General features: G+C 39.2%; 1 protein-coding gene across 2 annotated transcripts in view; it reads left to right on the top strand.

Moving 5' to 3' along the window:
* The first annotated feature begins 18,488 nt into the window (after positions 1–18,488).
* Positions 18,489–19,422, top strand: part of CIBAR1 (CBY1 interacting BAR domain containing 1) — a 34,297-nt gene continuing 33,363 nt past the window's right edge. For both annotated transcript variants that reach the window (XM_066266077.1, XM_066266078.1), the window contains exons 1-2: positions 18,489–18,726; positions 19,144–19,378. In XM_066266077.1, the coding sequence (XP_066122174.1) occupies positions 18,701–18,726; positions 19,144–19,378 (261 nt within the window). In that variant the 5' untranslated portion in view covers positions 18,489–18,700. The remainder of the gene's footprint in view (positions 18,727–19,143; positions 19,379–19,422) is intronic.

The raw sequence follows: 19,422 nt of genomic DNA, 5'->3' as shown, positions 1-19,422 counted from the left end.
ATCAGGAACAAGACAGGGTTGTCCACTCTCTCCACTCTTATTCAACGTGGTGCTAGAAGTTCTGGCCAGAGCAATCAGACAAGACAAAGAAATAAAAGGCATCCATATTGGAAAAGAAGAAGTAAAGGTATCACTGTTTGCTGATGATATGATCCTATACATCGAAAACCCGAAGGACTCCACAAGAAGATTACTAGAAACAATAAGCCAATACAGTAAGGTTGCAGGATACAAAATTAACATACAAAAGTCCATAGCCTTTCTATATGCCAACAATGAAATATTAGAAAACGAACTCAAAAGAATAATCCCCTTCACGATTGCAACCAAAAAAATAAAATACCTAGGAATAAACATAACAAAGAATGTAAAGGACCTATATAACGAAAACTACAAGGCATTGTTAAGAGAAATAGAAAAAGACACAATAAGATGAAAAAAATATTCCTTGTTCTTGGATAGGAAGAATAAATATAATCAAGATGGCTATATTATCCAAAGCAATATATAAATTTAATGCAATTCCCATCAAAATTCCTATGACATTTTTTAAAGAAATGGAACAAAAAATCATCAGATTTACATGGAACTATAAAAAACCCCGAATAGCCAAAGCAATCCTAAAGAAAAAGAATGAAGCTGGGGGCATTACAATACCTGACTTTAAACTATATTATAGGGCCACGATAATCAAAACAGCATGGTATTCGCAGAAAAATAGACACTCAGACCAATGGAACAGAATAGAAAGCCCAGAAATAAAACCACATATATATGGTCAAATAATCTTTGATAAAGGGGCCAAAAACACACAATGGAGAAAAGAAAGCCTCTTCAACAAATGGTGTTGGGAAAACTGGAAAGCCACATGCAAAAGAATGAAACTTGACTACAGCCTGTCCCCGTGTACTAAAATTAATTCAAAATGGATCATAGACCTAAATATAAGACCTGAAACAATAAAGTACATAGAAGAAGACATAGGTACTAAACTCATGGACCTGGGTTTAAAAGAACATTTTATGAACCTGACTCCAATGGCAAGAGAAGTGAAGGCAAAGATAAATGAATGGGACTACATCAGAATAAAAAGTTTTTGCTCAGCAAGAGAAACTGATATCAAAATAAACAGAAAGCCAACTAAATGGGAAGTGATATTTTCAAACAACAGCTCAGATAAGGGCCTAATATCCAAAATTTACAAAGAACTCATAAAACTCAACAACAAACAAACAAACAATCCAATAAAAAAATGGGAAGAGGACATGAACAGACACTTCTCCCAGGAAGAAATACAAATGGCCAACAGATATATGAAAAGATGCTCAGCTTCATTAGTTATTAGAGAAATGCCAATCAAAACTACAATGAGATACCACCTCACCCCTGTTAGATTAGCTATTATCAACAAGACGGGTAATAGCAAATGTTGCAGAGGCTGCGGAGAAACGGGAACTCTCATCCACTGTTGGTGGAACTGTAAAGTAGTACAACCATTATGGAGGAAAGTATGGTGGTTCCTCAAAAAACTGCAAATAGAACTACCTTATGACCCAGCAATCCCTCTACTGGGTATATACCCCAAAACCTCAGAAACATTGATATGTAAAGACACATGTAGCCTCATGTTCATTGCAGCACTGTTCACAGTGGCCAAGACATGGAAACAACCAAAAAGCCCTTCAATAGAAGACTGGATAAAGAAGATGTGGCACATATACACTATGGAATACTACTCAGCCATAAGAAATGATGACATCAGATCATTTACAGCAAAATGGTGGGATCTTGATAACATTATATGGAGTGAAATAAGTAAATCAGAAAAAAACAAGAACTACATGATTCCATATACTGGTGGAACATAAAAATGAGACTAAGAGATATGGACAAGAGTGTAGTGGTTACCAGGGGTGGGGGGAGGGAGGGAGAGAGTTAGGGGGAGGGGGAGGGGCACAGAGAAAACTAGATAGAGGGTGACGGAGGACAATCTGACTCTGGGCGAGGGTTATACAACATAATTTAATGACAAGATAACCTAGACATGTTTTCTTTGAATATATGTACCCTGATTTATTAATGTCATCCCATTAACATTAATAAAAATTTATTTTAAAAAATTACTTAAATGAGTCAGATATAACCAAATTACCAGATGCAGAGTTTAAAATAATGATTGTTAGGATGCTCAAAGATCTTAGAACAACAATAGGTGGTCATAATGAACCCCTAAATAAAAAGCTAGCAAGTATGAAAAAGGACATTGAAATAATAAAAAAGAATCAGTCAGAAATGACAAATACAATATCAGAAATGAAGACCACAATGGAAGGAATTAAAAGCAGGATGGATGAAGCTGAGGATCGAATCAGCAAGTGAGAGGACAAGATAAATGAAGACATGGAAGTAGAACAGCAAAAAGAAGAGAGACTCAAAAAGTCTGAGGAAACTCTAAGACAGATCTGTGATAACATGAAGAGAAGTCACATCTGCATCATAGGGGTTCCTGAAGAAGAAGAGAAAGAACAAGGGATAGAGACCTTGTTCAATCAAATCAGAGCTGAAAATTTCCCTAAATTAATGCAGAAAAAGTTACATAATTTAAAGAAGCTCAGAAAATTATTAAAGAGAAACCCAAAGAAATCTACACCAAGACACAGCATAATTAAAATACAAAAGCTACGTGATAAAGAGAAAATATTAAAAGCTGCTAGAGAGAAAAAGGCTATCACCTACAAAGGAGCCCCCATAAGGATGACATCCGACTTCTCAACAGAAACATTTGAGGCCAGAAGGGAATGGCAAGAAATATTTAAAGTAATGCAGAACAAGAGCCTAGAACCAAGACTACTTTATCCAGCAAGGTTATCGTTTAAAATTGAAAGAGAAATAAAAAGCTTCCTAGACAAAAAATAAATAAAAAAATAAAAACCTCAAGAAATTCATTACAACCAAACCAATGCTGCAAGAAATGTTAAGGAGCCTGTTGAAAACAGATCAAAGGGGGAAAAGAATATAGCAAAAGAGAAATATAGCTTAAAAGAATAAAATGGCAATAAACAAATACATATCAATAATAACCTTAAATATAAATGAATTAAAGGATCCAATCAAAAGACATAGGGTAGCTACGTGGTTAAAAAAAATAGGACTAATACATATGCTGTCTATAAGAGACACACCTTAAAAAAAAAGATGCACATAAATTGAAGGTAAAAGGATGGAAAAAAATATTTCATGCAAATGAAATGAAAAAAAGCTGGGATAGCAATACTTATATTAGACAAAATGGACTTTAAAACAAAGGCTAGAGTAAAAGATAAGAAGGTCACTACATAATAATAAAGGGAACAATCCAACAGGAAGATACAACCATTATAAATATCTAGGCACCTACTATAGGAGCACCTAAATATATAAAGCAGACTTTGATAGATATAAAGGGCAAGATCAACAGCAATACTATAATAGTAGGGGATTTCAATACCCCACTAACATCACTAGATAGATCCTCAAGAAAAAAAATTAACAAAGAAACAGCAGACTTAAAGGACACACTAGATCAACTCAAATTAATAGATATCTTCAGAACCTTTCACCCTAAAGCAGCAGAATATACATTCTTTTCAAGTGCTCATGGTACATTCTCTAGGATAGACCACATGTTAGGGCACAAAAGAGGTCTCAACAAATGAAAAAAGATTGAAATCATATCAAGCATTTTCTCTGATGTTTCTCTTAGTTTCATAATGGCATGAAACTAAAAATCAACCACAACAGAAAAACTGAAAACTACTCAAACACGTAGAAACTAAATAGCATGTGATTAAATAACAAATGGGTTAACAATGAGATCAAAGAAGAAATAAAAAAATTCCTAGAAACGAATGACCATACAACAACTCAAAATTTATGACACACAGCAAAAGCAGTACTGAGAGGGAAGTTCATAGCATTACAGGCATACCTTAAGAAGCTAGAAAAAGCTCAAATAAACACTTAACCCTGCATTTATAAGAGGTCGAGAAAGAACAGCAAGTAAAGCACAAAGGTAGTAGAAGGAAGAAAATAATAAAGATCAGAGCAGAAATAAATGACATAGAGGCTAAAGAAGCAATACAGAGAATCAATGAAACAAGGAGCTGGTTCTTTGAAAAGGTAAACAAGATCGATGAACCTTTAACCAGACTCACCAAGAAAAAAAGAGAGAGGACTCAAATAAATAAAATTAGAAATGTGAGTGGAGAAATAACAACTGACACAACAGATATACAAAGGATTGTAAAAAAAAAATACTATGAAGAAATGTATGCCACAAAATTAGACAACCTCGATGAAATGGACAAATTCCTTGAAACATATAATATTATAAAAATCAATCTGGAAGAATCAGAAAACCTAAACAGACAGATTAAAACAAATGATCTCAAAACAGTTATCAAAAAACTATCAACAAATAAAAGTTCAGGGCCCAAAGGCTTCACAAGTGAATTCTACCAAATATTTAAAGAAGAGCTAACTCCTATCCTTCTCAAGCTATTTCAAAAAATTCAAGAGGAAGGAAGACTTCCAAGCTTCTTTTATTAGGCGTGCATTATTCTGATTCCAAAACCAGGCAAAGACAACACAAAAATAAAAATTATAGCCCATATTGCTGATGAATCAGATGCTAAAATTCTCAACAAAATATTAGCAAACCGGTAGCCCTGGCCAGTTGGCTCAGTGGTAGAGCATCAGACTGGCATGCAGGAGTCCCAGGTTTGATTCCTGGCCAGGGCACACAGGAGAAGTGCCCATCTGCTTCTCCACTCCTCCCCCTCTCCTTCCTCTCTGTCTCTCTCTTTCCCTCCCGCAGCCGAGACTCCATTGAAGCAAAGTTTGCCCGGGCGCTGAGGATGGCTCTGTGGCCTCTGCCTCAGGCGCTAGAATGGCTCTGGTTGCAGCAGAGCGACGCCCTAGATGGGCAGAGCATCACCCCCTGGTGGGCGTGCCGGGTGGATCCCAGTCGGGCGCATGCAGGAATCTGTCTGACTGCTTCCCATAATAAAATTAAAAAAAAAATAGCAAACCGGATCTAGGAATATATGAAAAATTCATACACCATGATCAAGTGAAATTTATTCTGGAAAGGCAAGGCTGGTACAATATTCACAAATCCATTAATGTGATTCATCACATAAACAAAAGGAAGGAGAAAAACCACATGATAATTTCAATAGATGCAGAAAAAGCATTTGTTAAAATCCAGTACCCATTCATGATCAAAACTCTCAGTGAAGTGGGAATACAAGGAATACATCTCAACATGATAAAGGCCATCTATGACAAACCCACAGCCAACATCATACTCAATGGGCAAAAATTAAAAGCAATCCCCTTAAGATCAGGAACTCAGAAATCAGAGGTTTTATTATACACCAACAATGAACTGTCAGAAAGAGAAATTAAGGAAACAATCCTCTTCACTATTGCAACCAAAAAAATAAAATACCTAGAAATAAATTTAACTAAAGATATTAAAGACTTGTACTCAGAAAATTATAAAAACATTGATAAAAGAAATCAGGGATGATAGAAACAACTGGAAGCGCATACCGTGCTCATGGTTAGGAAGAATAAACATCATTAAAATATTTATATTACCCAAAGCAATTTATAAATTCAATGCAATACTAATTAAAATACCAATGACATACTTCAAAGATATAGATCACATAATCCAGAAATTTATATGGAACCAAAAAAGAACACGAATAGCCCCAGCAATCTTGAAAAATAAAAATAAAGCAGGAGGTATCACACTTCCTGATATCAAGTTATACTACAAGGCCATTGTACTCAAAACAGCTTGGTATTGCCTTGGCCGGTTGGCTCAGCGGTAGAGCGTCGACCTAGCGTGCGGAGGACCCGGGTTCGATTCCCGGCCAGGGCACACAGGAGAAGCGCCCATTTGCTTCTCCACCCCTCCACCGCGCTTTCCTCTCTGTCTCTCTCTTCCCCTCCCGCAGCCAAGGCTCCATTGGAGCAAAGATGGCCCGGGCGCTGGGGATGGCTCTGTGGCCTCTGCCTCAGGCGCTAGAGTGGCTCTGGTCGCAATATGGCGACGCCCAGGATGGGCAGAGCATCGCCCCCTGGTGGGCAGAGCGTCGCCCCTGGTGGGCGTGCCGGGTGGATCCCGGTCGGGCGCATGCCGGAGTCTGTCTGACTGTCTCTCCCTGTTTCCAGCTTCAGAAAAATGGAAAAGAAAAAAAAAAAAAAAAAAAAAAAAAAAAAAAACAGCTTGGTATTGATATAAGAAAAGGCATATAGATCAATGGAACAGAACAGAAAACTCAGAAATACACCCACACTTTCATGGACAACTGATATTTGACAAAGGAGGTAAGAGCATAAAATAGAGTAAAGACAGCCTCTTCAACAAATGGTGTTGGGAAAATTGGACAGCTACCTGCAAAAAAATGAAACTAGACCACCAACTTACACCATTCAAAATAGATAAAAAACTTAAATGTAAGCTGTGAAACCATAAGCATCTTAGAAGAAAACATGGGCAGTAAGCTCTCCAACATCTCTCGCAGCAATATATTTGCTGATTTAACTCCACAGACAAGGGAAATAAAAGACAGTATAAACAAATAGGATTATATCAAACTAAAAACCTTTTGCTCAGCTAGAGACAATAAGAACAGAATAAAAAGACAAACTACACATTGGGAGAACATATTTGACAATACGACTAATAAGGGATTAATAACCAAAATTTATAAAGAACTTGTAAAACTCAACACCTGGAAGGTAAATAACCCAATCAAAAAATGGGCAAAAGAAATAAACACTTCTCCAAAGAGGACATACAGATGGCCAATAGACAGATAAAAAAATGTTCAACATCACTAATCATTAGAGTAATGCAAATTAAAACCACAATGAGATACCACCTCACACCAGTCAGAACGGCACTCATTAATAAAACAACACATGATAGGTGCTGGTGAGGATATGGAGAAAAGGGAAGCCTCCTGCACTGCTGGTGGGAATGCAGACTGGTGCAGCCACTGTGGAAAACAGTATGGAGATTCCTCAAAAAATTAAAAATAGTTCTGCCTTTTGACCCAGCCATCCTACTTTTAGGAATATATGCCAAGAACACCATATCACCGACTGAAAAAAAAGAAATGTACCCCCATGTTTATGGCAGCATTGTTCACAAGAGCAAAGACCTGGAAACAGCCCAAGTGTCCGTCAGTGGAAGAGTGGATTAAAAAGCTGTGGTACATATATACAATGAAATACTATGGGCCATGAAAAATAAGGAAATCTTATCTTTTGCGACAGCATGGATAACCTGGAAACTATTATGTTAAGTGAAATAAGCCAGACAGAGAAAGAAAAATATCATATGACCTCACTCATTTGAGAAATCCAAGGAACAATGAGAACTGAGGAACAAAATTGAGACAGAGGAGTTATCAAAGGGACCAGAGGAAAAGAAGACAGAGGGAAAGGGGATGATAAAATGGGATAAACCTGAAGGGAAGGGGGGAGGGCATTGAGGAAGGGGGACAGGGAGATATAGAGGGGAATATGGGGGAGGGAGGATGCATTTGGGGCGACCCTAGAATCTGTGTAAACACAATTAATTAATTAATTAAATAAAAATAAACCAGGATAGAAAAGTAGGAGGAAAAGAGAAAAAAAAGAACAGGAAGGGACTATAGATGAAGCAGTTGTGGGAAACTACTAATAAATGTAGACTCTGGGGGATAGACTTATGGGTGTTTGTTGTATTATTTTCTTTTGTGTTTTTCTATATGTTAAAATTTTTCATAATAAAATATTTAAGTAAAATAAATAAATAAATAAATAAAAAGATCATATACCATGATGAAGTGGTATTTGTGCCAGGGAGGCAGGACTGGCACAATCTTTGCAAATCAATAAACATGATTCATCACATTAACAAAAAGAAGGGTAAATATTACATGATCATATTATTAGATGCATAAAAAGCATTTGATAAAATCCAGCACTCATTTCAAATCAAAACTGTCAGCAAAGTGGGAATACAGGGGACAAACCTCAACAAAATAAAGGTCATGTATGACAGAGAGCCAACATCATACTCAATGGGCACAAATTAAAAGCAATTCCCTTAAGATCAGGAACAAGGCAGGAGTGTCCCTTTTCACCACTTTTATTTAATATAGTACTGAAAGTCCTAGCCATAGCAATCAGACGAGAAGAAATAAAAGCATCCAAATTGGAAAGGATCAGTAAAACTGTCATTACTTGCTGACGGCAGGATACTGTACATAGAAAAGCCTAAAGTCTCAGCCAAAAAACTATTAGACCTGAAAAATAAATTTGGCAAAGTGGCAGGACATAAAAGTGATATTCAGGAACCAGTGTCATGTTTATACACCAATAATGAATTGTCAGAAAGAGAAATTAAGAAAACAATCTCATTTACTATTCCAACAAAAATAAATAAATAAATAAATAAATAAATAAATAAATAAATGAAATACCTAGGAATAAATTTAACCAATGAGGTAAAAGACTTGTACTCAGAAAATCATAAGACATTGAAAAAATAAATTGAGGAAGATACAAACAAGTGGAAGCATATTCCATGTTTGTGGATAGAAAGAACTAACATCATTAAAATGTCTATATTACCCAAAGCAATCTACAGATTCACTGCAATTCCTTTTAAAATACCAATGCCATACTTCACAGGTATAAAATAAATATTCCAAAAATGTATATGAAACAAAAAAGAAGTAGAATAACCTCAGCAATATTGAAAATGAAGAATAAAGTGGGAGGTGTCACATTTCCTGATATCAAGCTCTACTACAAGGCTATTGTAATCAAAACAGACTGGTACTGGCATAAGAACAGGCATACAGATCAATGAAACAGAGCAAAGAACCTCAAAATAAATCCATGCCTTTATTGGCAATTAATAGTTGACAAAGAAGGCAAGAGTATACAATTTAGTGAAGATAGTTTCTAAGAAATGATGCTAGAAAAAAAACGGGCAGGTACATGCACAAAAAATTAAACTAGACCACCAACTTACACCATTCACAAAAATAAACTTAAATGGGATAAATCCTAAATGTAAGTTGCAAAACCATAAAAATTCTAGAAGAAAACATAAGCAGTAGACACAGACATCTCTTGTAGCAATATTTTTGCTGACATATCTCCTTGGGAAAGTGAAAAAAAGGACAAAATAAACAAATGAGACTATATCAAACTAAAAATGTTTTGCACAGCAAAAGACACCAGTAACAAAATAAAAAGACAACCCACACAATAGGAGAACATATTCACCAATACATCTGATAAGAGGTCAATAACAAAAATTTATAAAAACTTCTAAAACTGAACACCAGAAAGAGCCATTTTTTTAATCCATTTTTAAATCCAATTATAAAGTAGGCAAAGGAACTGAATTGACACTTCTCCAAAGAGGACATACAGATGGCCAATAGGCATATGAAAAAGAGTTCAACGTCACTAATCATCAGAGAAATGCAAATTAAAATCATAATGAGATATCACTTCACACCTGCCAAAATGGCTTTTATTAACAAATCAACAAATAAGTGCTGGTGAGGGTGTGTAGTAAAGGGAATCCTCCTGCACTGCTGGTGGAAATGCAGACTTGTGTAGCCACTGTGGAAAACAATATGGTGTTTCCTCAAAAAATTAAAAATGGATATGTCATATGACTCAGCTATCCCACTTCTAGGAATATATCCTAAGAATCCTAACACTCATTCAAAAGAAGACATGCACCTGCCCCCCAATGTTCATTGCAGCATTGCTTGCAATAGTCAAGATCTGGAAACAGCCCAAGTGTCCATCAGTGCTCAAGTGGATAAAAAGACTGTGTTATATTTACACATTGGAATACTATGTGGCCAAAAAAAAGAATGAAATCTTACCTTTTGTGACAGCATGGATGGACCTGTAGGTTATTATGTTAGGTGAAATAAGCCACACAGAGAAAGACAACTACCATATGATCCCACTTATCTGTAGAATCTAATGAACACAAGGAACAAAATAGAAACAGAGACAGGCTCACAGGGAACAAATGAATACCTGTCAGAGGGAAGGAGGAGTAGGAAGCTAGATCAAATAAGGTGAAAGGGCCCTGGCCGGTTGGCTCAGCAGTAGAGCGTCGGCCTGGCGTGCGGGGGACCCAGGTTCGATTCCCTGCCAGGGCACATAGGAGAAGCGCCCATTTGCTTCTCCACCCCCACCCCCTCCTTCCTCTCTGTCTCTCTCTTCCCCTCCCGCAGCCAAGGCTCCATTGGAGCAAAGATGGCCTGGGTGCTGGGGATGGCTCCTTGGCCTCTGCCCCAGGCGCTAGAGTGGCTCTGGTCGCAGCAGAACGACCCCCCCAGAGGGGCAGAGCATCGCCCCCTGGTGGGCAGAGCGTCGCCCCTGGTGGGCGTGCCGGGTGGATCCCGGTCGGGCGCATGCGGGAGTCTGTCTGACTGTCTCTCCCGTTTCCAGCTTCAGAAAAATACAAAAAAAACAAAAAACAAATAAGGTGAAGGGATGAGCCAAAAATATATACACATAGCACATATATACAAACAACAAAGTAGCAGTAGCCAGAGGGAAAGGGGTGGGTGGCGGTAGGAGAGTGCAAAAGAGGAGAATTGGAGGTGGAAAGAGACTTTGCATGGGCCACAGGGGTATGGGGGACACGATGAGGTATGTAGAGGGTTTTATATTGAGTGGGACACTTGAGAAACCATGTCAACCCAATAAATTAAAAATAATTCTTTTTTAATTTGCTTAAGCTACTTAACATGGAACAGCTACATTTGAACAGCTATATTGTTTATGCATAATCAATAGCAAATAAATACAATCTATCATCGTTCTTTATTTCCAAAATATGACAATGAGGAGGGGAGGAGAAAACTAAGATTGACAAAATAATAACTTAATTTAAATAAAATAATGTAATTTAAACTACTTCATTACCTCCAAATAAGACGTTTCTCAGAGCACTTGGGTTAAAGAATGGTAAATCCAGCACCTAGTACATGACAAGTTATCAGTAAGTCGTGCTGAATAAATGAGTAAATGAAGTTAATATAATTTTTTGCCTCTATTAGATCTCTCTTAAATCATTTTTAAATAAATTGGAATTCATCTAATGTGATGCAAAAAAAAAAGATTGTGCTGTTTTTACAAAAATATGCAAATATCATGTAGTAGTTCAGAAAAGTCTATAAATAGTCAGTAGTAATTTAAGAAAATTCACTGAAAAATCATGTTATACTGCCTGTAACCTGAAAAAGTAATTTCCAGTAATTTTAGAATATTATATCCAATGATTAACTGATCATAGACACACACTCTCCTTATTCCAAATAAGGAATAACATTGATTGATTACTTGAAGTAATTGATTTATATTTATATTTAACAACTTTGAAAAAAATATCAGAATGGGAGAGAAAAAGAGAGAGGGAAAGAGCCAGAGGAAGAGAAAGAAACATTGCTCCTGATACAGTGGAAAGAGCATTGGAGAGGGAAGATAAAGGATTTGATTCCAGCCCCTCTGCTTTCTCAAAATGTGACACTTGGCCTCCCTATTCCCAGCTCCTCTTCTTTGAGATGATATGTCCTAGGAGAAAGTATAGCAGTGAAAAGACTTGAGGATGGTTGTACTGATTCATGCTTTGAAATGTCTGTTTTAAGATCAAAGAGCCCAGGTCTCAGAATGTCTGTTTTAAGATCAAAGAGCCCAGGTCTCAGAAGAAGGGTTTCTAGAACACATTTATTTCATATACTGGGTTGAGACTAAAAGAGTATAATTCAATATATATTTGTTCAACAATTACTACTCTATACATGAGTCATTTACTAAGAGTTAAAGGTTACATGACTTGCTATGACACATTAATACCTTCACATTGATACTAAAATAAGGACTATAATGTTTAATTTGTGTCAACTTAATTGGACTACAAGATGCCCAGACTTTTGCCCAAACACTATTCTAGGTGTGTTGGTGAGGGTGTTTCTGGATGAGATTAACATTTGTTGTAAACTGTGTAAAACAGACTTGTCTCCCTAAAGTTGAGTGGGCCTCACCAAGTCAATTAAAGACCTGACCAAAAAAAAAGGATAAGGAAGAGAGGGAACTCTCCCTTCCTGATTATGTAAGCTGGGATATTGGTTTTTTGCTTGTTAGTTTGCTGTTTTTTCCCAGCCTTCAGATGCAGCCAGAAGGATCAGATCTTCTTTGGTCTTGAGCTTGTCAAGTTTTGGACCAGAATTTGTACTATTAGCTTTCCTGGGTCTGCAGCTTGCTGGCCACATACATTGGGATTTAGCCTACATGCTCACATGAACCAATTCTTTATTTAAAAAAAAAACAAAATCATACTTTTTTGCTATTTGTCTTGTTTGTCTGAAGAAATCTGATCAAACTCCTTATCATAGTCAAAATGCCCTGCCTGACCTACATACACCTCCAACTATATCACATTTCATGCCAACCTCCTCCAATCCACCCTCATTGGTTTTCCTCCATTCCCTCACATATACCATGCTCCCTCTTTCATGAGATTTTCACTCACTACCTCATTTATTCACTGATAAACTCAATAATTATTGAGTTCCTTCTATGAGTCAAGGATCATGGGGCACGAGAAATATAAGCAAATATAGCAAAATGTCTAGTTTAATAGAGGATATATTCTAGCCACGGAAACCAGAAATAGCATTTAAACAAATAGTTTAATTTTAGAGCATGATGTGCTTTAGAGGAAGCAAAACTGTGTGATGTGGTAATAAGTTGGTCATCAAAGAAAGGCTCACTCTGTAGGTACCTTTGAAGCAGAATTCTATGTGATAAGAAGGGGTTAGTTAGGTGATGATCTGAGGAAGGTGTATTCTAGGCAGAGAAAATAATAACAAAAATGAGTCTGAAATGAGCTAGATATATGCTAAGACCAGAAAGATATGGTAGTTATAACACAGTGTAACAGTGAGAGAAGGTAGATGGGTAGGCAATAATGAGATAAAACCTTAATAGTAGAACAAGAATTTAAATTTTTATTTTAAACATACTTAGTTCAGCCCTGGCCGAATAAGAATCAACCAAGGAATGCATAAATAAGAGATACAACAAATTGGGTGTGTGTGTGTGTGTGTGTGTGTGTGTGTGTGCGCGCGCGCGCGCGCGCACGCATGTGATTGCTTTTTCTTTCTCTTTCTCTCTCTCTATCCCCTTCCTCTCTGAAATCAATTATTTTTTAAAAATTTTTAAACATAAATTTAATTTGTACTGTTCTTGAGGCTGTGAAGTCCAAAATCATAGTACTGGCAAATTCAGTGTTTGGTAAGAGACTCTTTCTCTTTAGTGGCCATCTTTTTAGTGTAACCTGGCAAATGAGCTGAGGATTTCTCTGGGGTCTCTTTTTATAAGATCATAAATCCCATTCACAAGGGGTCTGTTCTCCTGATTTAAGCACATCCCAAAGGCCCTATGTCCTAATACCATCATCTCAGGGGTTAGGATTCAAACATATGAATTTGGGGGAGGCACAAACACTGGATCAGTCAGCAGAGGCTTTGAAAGGATAGCATGATCTGGTCTACATTTTTTATTTTGCATTGCAGTGTGTAACTATGGCATGAAGAGACCAGTAAAAAGATTTGTAATAAAGATAAATGATAGCAGCTTGGATTATGGTGTTGTAGAAGAAATGAAGAAGGAATGATTCAGGGTATTTGTTTTGAAGGTGCAACTAACAGGAATTGCCTGTATGCCTGGGGAAGAGAAAGAATGCCTCCTATGTCTTAAACAATCAGCTGGAAGGTGGTACCATTTTCTGAGAAGTTGAAGTTGGGTAGAGTTAAAAATGGGGTTGGAGGAGGGCAATTTACCTAGTGTCCCACTCTCTGAACTGTTTTTCCCTTTCTCTTCACCTAGCTAACCCCTTCCCAATCATTGGGTTCCAGCTCTAATGTTACTTTCTCAAATGAAGTCCGTTCCCTTGACAATGCAGTTCAGACCAAACTTGCACATGCTCTCTCGGTCCCATATACTTTTTCTTAGAACCTCCATTATGTTGTAAAAGTGGTCACTAACATGTTGCCTCTGTTGTTTCTATAACTGAGGCCATACTAGCTCATCCAGCCACCAGAAGACCCACCAGTTGACCAAAAAGGTATGAAAGAACCAAATGTAGCAGACCCAAAGTAAAGGCATCACCCAGCCCACTCATAGAATCCTGAGTTAGCTAAAGGATCGTTGTATGCCACAAGGTTATGTGGTGGTCTGTTATACAGCAAAAGTTGATACAATAGCACATATTCACATTTGCAATTTTACATATATTTGTTTGATTAGTGTCTATTCCTCCAAGAGACTGTGAGCTTTATAAAAGCAAAGACTCTCCCAATGTTTAGAGCCAGGCATAATATCTGTGATACACCAGGCATTCAGTAGATAACTTGCTGAATGAGCAGAAAGGGAGAGGAGAGGTATATACCGTAACATGTGAGAAGAGTAACATGTAACAAGAGCTCAGAGTGTAGACTACTAGAGACAGTACAAAATCAACAAAATATAGCGCAGAGGAAGGGGTCCTATGGCTGTCTGGAAAAGGGAAGTGTGAGAGTTGTCAAGGGAGGTTTCTTGAGAGAAATAAAGCTGGAATAGTCCTAAAGGGGTTTACTTGGAAGAGCAGCACAAACAAGGCCAAAAGGGCCAAAAACACAAAATAGGGTGTTTAAAGCAGTGTTTTTCAACCAGTGTGCCATGAGACATGGTCAAGTGTGCCGTGGGGAAATTAAACATGGGTCCCCAAACTATGGCCCGCGTGCCGGATACAGCCCGTGGAGGCTTCTATTTATCCAACCCGCCACCAGCCGCCTCCATCCAAACATAAACATTCCCCTCACAATCCCTCCAGCTATCAGTGACAGGAAGAGTGGAGGCACAGGGAACATTCACTGACCAGTCACCTTCTAGGATTCATCCCGTCCACTAGCAATGAACCAATAGTAGGCCGCCTCTCATCCACACCCAGGAAGGTCCCCGCTTGGGCTGCCGTGCACTTGTCATTGTGTGGCCGTGGCCAGTAGTTGAAGCTGCTACTCCTCCCCATGGTCCCGATTTCTAATCCTGGTCAGGACTGGAGGTAAATGTTGCCACCATTAGATGAAGCCTCAGCCTCAGCTATTTATGTCTATCCTGATGGTGTATATATTGTGATATACTACCTCATACCTGTTAGAATCAATACACAGTAAGTGCTGGTGAGGGTGTGGCTAAAAGGGAACCCTCCTACACTGCTGGTGGGAATGCAAACTTGTGCAGCCACTGTGGGAAACAATATGGCGTTTCCTCAAAAAAGTAAAAATGGAACTGCCTTTTGACCCAGCTATCCCACTTTTAGGAATATATCCCAAGAATCCCAGAACACTGATTCAAAAGAAGATATCCACCCTCATATTTATTACAGCATTGTTTAACAATAGCCAAGATCTGGAAACAGCTCAAGTGTCCATCAGTGGACGAGTGGGTAGAAAACTGTGGTACATATACACAATGGAATACTATACAGCTGTGAAAAAGAAGGAAATCTTACCTTTTGCAGTGGCATGGATGGACATAGAGATTATTACGCTAAGTGAAATAAGCCAGGCAGAGAAAGACAAATATCATATGATCTCAGTTGTATGTGGAATCTAATGAACACGGTAAGGAACAGAATAGGGGCAGAGGCAGGGTCAGGGGAAGCAGAGGGACAGCAGTCAGAGGGAAGAGGGATGAGGGGATGGGATCAGAGAAGGTGAAGGGATTAGTGAAATTACATATATATATATATACACACACACACACACACACACACACACACACAGATAACAAGACAGCAAATCGCAAAGGGAAAAGGGGAGGGAGTCAAGATGAGGGGGGCAAAAGGGTGATATTTTACCTTTTTCTTTTTAAAAGAGGCCCCCACAGAGGGTGATATACAATGCATCACAATGCATCACAATGTTACCTAACTTTAAAGCTAAAGTTTGCTGATCTTCCTTTGGACAGTTTTTGGTTATCTGTTGCCAAGGAGTTCCCCATTCTGGCCAACAAAGCTATTTTGACATTGCTCCCATTTTCAACCACATATCTATGTGAGCTGAGCTTCTCAAGCTTGACTGCGATAAAAACTAAAAACAGAGCGAGACTGAGAAGTTGAGGAAGAGCTTCGTGTGTGTCTTTCTACCATTCCTGCCAAGATATCCCTTTTGTGTTCATTGAAACAGGCGCAGGTTTCACATTAAGTGAGTATAAATACATTTAGAAACTATATTATTAACTATATGTATAATATGTACTGTGTTAGAGTGTCATTTTGGTAGGTGGTGTGCCCCAGGATTTTGTAAATGTAAAAAATGTGCCACGGCTCAAAAAAGGTTGAAAATCTCTGGTTTAAAGGTTTAAAAAAAAAAAGTCTTCTGTTCCGTTGTTTATCTTAGGATATTGTTACAATTTAAGTATCTCTCTCCTGGCTGAGGCGGGGGAAGGGGGGGGTGTGAGGGGTGATCTCATTATCTTTAAATTATTCCCAGTGTCCAAAACAACTTTTTCATTAAATTTTTTAATTTATTGTGTTAACATGGATTCAAGTGTCCCACTCAATGTAACACCCTCACCCCCCAACAATGTGCCCCCATTACACCCTTTTGCCCTCTTCATCTTGACTCCCTCCCCCTTTCCCTCTGCGATTTGCTGTCTTGTTATCTGTACATATATATATTATATATATATAATTTCACTAATCCCTTCACCTTCTCTGATCCCATCCCCTCATCCCTCTTCCCTCTGACTGCTGTCCCTCTGCTCCCCCTGACCCTGCCTCTGCCCCTATTCTGTTCCTCACCATGTTCATTAGATTCCACATACAACTGAGATCATATGATATTTGTCTTTCTCTGCCTGGCTTATTTCACTTAGCGTAATAATCTCTATGTCCATCCATGCCACTGCAAAAGGTAAGATTTCCTTCTTTTTCACAGCTGTATAGTATTCCATTGTGTATATGTACCACAGTTTTCTACCCACTCGTCCACTGATGGACACTTGAGCTGTTTCCAGATCTTGGCTATTGTTAAACAATGCTGTAATAAATATGAGGGTGGATATCTTCTTTTGAATCAGTGTTCTGGGATTCTTGGGATATATTCCTAAAAGTGGGATAGCTGGGTCAAAAGGCAGTTCCATTTTTACTTTTTTGAGGAAACGCCATATTGTTTCCCACAGTGACTGCACAAGTTTGCATTCCCACCAGCAGTGTAGGAGGGTTCCCTTTTAGCCACACCCTCACCAGCACTTACTGTGTATTGATTCTAACAGGTATGAGGTGGTATCTCATTGTGGTTTTAATTTGCATTTATCTGATGATAAGTGACATTGAACATTTTTTCATATGCCTATTGGCCATCTGTATGTCCTCTTTGGAGAAGTGTCTATTCAGTTCTTTTGCCCATTTTTTAATTGGGTTGTTTAGCTTCCTGATGTTGCGTTTTAGAAGTTCTTTATAAATTTTGGTTATTAACCCCTTATCAGATGTATGGGCAAATATGTTCACCCATTGTGTGTGTTGTCTTTTTATCTTGTTAATGGTGTCCTTTGCTGTGCAAAAGCTTTTTAGTTTGATATAGTCCCATTTGTTTATTTTGTCCTTTATTTCACTTGCCCGTGGAGATATATCAGCAAAAATATTGTTACGAGAGATATCGAAGAGTTTACTGTCTATGTTTTCTTCCAAGATGTTTATAGTTTCACAACTTACATTTAAGTCTTTTATCCATTTCGAGTTTATTTTTGTGAATAGTGTAAGTTGGTGGTCTAGTTTCATTTTTTTTCCCCATGTACCTGTCCAATTTTCCCAACACCATTTGTTAAAGAGACTGTCCTTACTCCCTTGTATACTCTTGCCTCCTTTGTCAAATATCAATTGCCCATAAAGGCGTGGGTTTATTTCTGGGTTCTCTGTTCTGTTGATCTATATGCCTGTTCTTATGCTAATACCAAGCTCTCTTCCAACACATTTTTTTCCACAAAATAGGAACTCAATAAACATTTGCCAAATAAATGAGAAATTAAAGATGACACAGCAAGCATTGCTCCTTCCAAAGGCAGGTTCCAAGAGGCTGCATTTTCAGACTCAACACGGAGACTCAGAGAAGTTGAACATATATCCTAAGGCTAAATGTCACATAAGCAGAAACTGGACCCCACTGGCCTTCAGTTTTGCGTTTCAGATGGGTTGGCTTGGAATTTTCCTCCTTTGCTTACAGTTCGACTTGCAGAGACTGGAGACACGCTATATCAGCTCTGCTCTTCAGGATGATGAAAAGCCCAGCTTCCGGAACGCGCGTGGAAATGCAGATACAGGATCCGCGGGATGAGGTGGCGGCCACAGCCCTCCGCCCTCTCGGCGCCCTCCCTGGCACAACTCCGGCATTGAACGCGGGGGCGCGCGCGCCGCGTTGCCGTAGAAACGCCGGGAAGACGCGGCCACGCGCGGGCGGGCTCTCGGGCTCCAGCGGCGGAGGCTCGCCCGTGCGGGCCATCGCACGCCGGGCACTCAAAGCCTGGTCGTTGAGCCCCAGTCCGCGGTTTCTGTGGTGCGTGGGACAAGATGTTGAGGCGCAGCTTGGAAAACCGGTAACAGCCCCGGGGCCCCTCCGCTGCCCAGGGTGCCACACGCGCGAGGGCTTGGTGGGAGGAAGGGGAACCTCTGTACTGGGACCCAGTTCTACCCCGGGTCGGCCGCTGGGCCCTCCCCGCTGCGCTACAGGGCCTAGCTCCCCGGGCTGCGGCGAGCCCCGGGGACAGCTGGGCGCCCAGGCGGAGCAGCCCTCGCAGCCACCACCCCGCAGGGAGCGGCCGCGGGAGCCGGGCCTCTGTGTGCGCCTAGTGTCGGGATAGGAAAGCAGGGCCGAATGGGGACTTAGAGGAGGGAAATCTGCCTCCGGAGAAGCTGCAAAAAAGCCCCGGAAATGATTGCCTATCAAATTAGCGTGAAGATGAAGCCATCTTGATCCTAACATGATTTCTTTTTGTGTCGCCTTTTTTTTCTAGGGACGCTCAAACCAGACAACTGCAAAATGCTGTCACAAATGTGGAGAAGCATTTTGGAGAGCTGTGCCAAATATTTGCTGCTTATGTGCGGAAAACTGCCAGACTTCGAGACAAAGCAGACCTCCTGGTGAATGAAATAAACGAGTATGCCAATACAGAGACCCCAAATTTAAAGCAGGGCCTGAAAAACTTTGCTGATGAGTTTGCCAAACTTCAGGATTATCGACAAGCAGAGGTATGAAGTGAAGTCACAGCGTCATTTTTATGAATGAGCCCCGA

The sequence above is a fragment of the Saccopteryx bilineata genome, chromosome 3 (genome assembly GCF_036850765.1).
Source record: "Saccopteryx bilineata isolate mSacBil1 chromosome 3, mSacBil1_pri_phased_curated, whole genome shotgun sequence".
NCBI lineage: Eukaryota > Metazoa > Chordata > Mammalia > Chiroptera > Emballonuridae > Saccopteryx > Saccopteryx bilineata.
The sequence above is the reverse complement of the archived record's forward strand: the minus strand, read 5'-3'. Positions and strand labels throughout refer to the sequence as shown.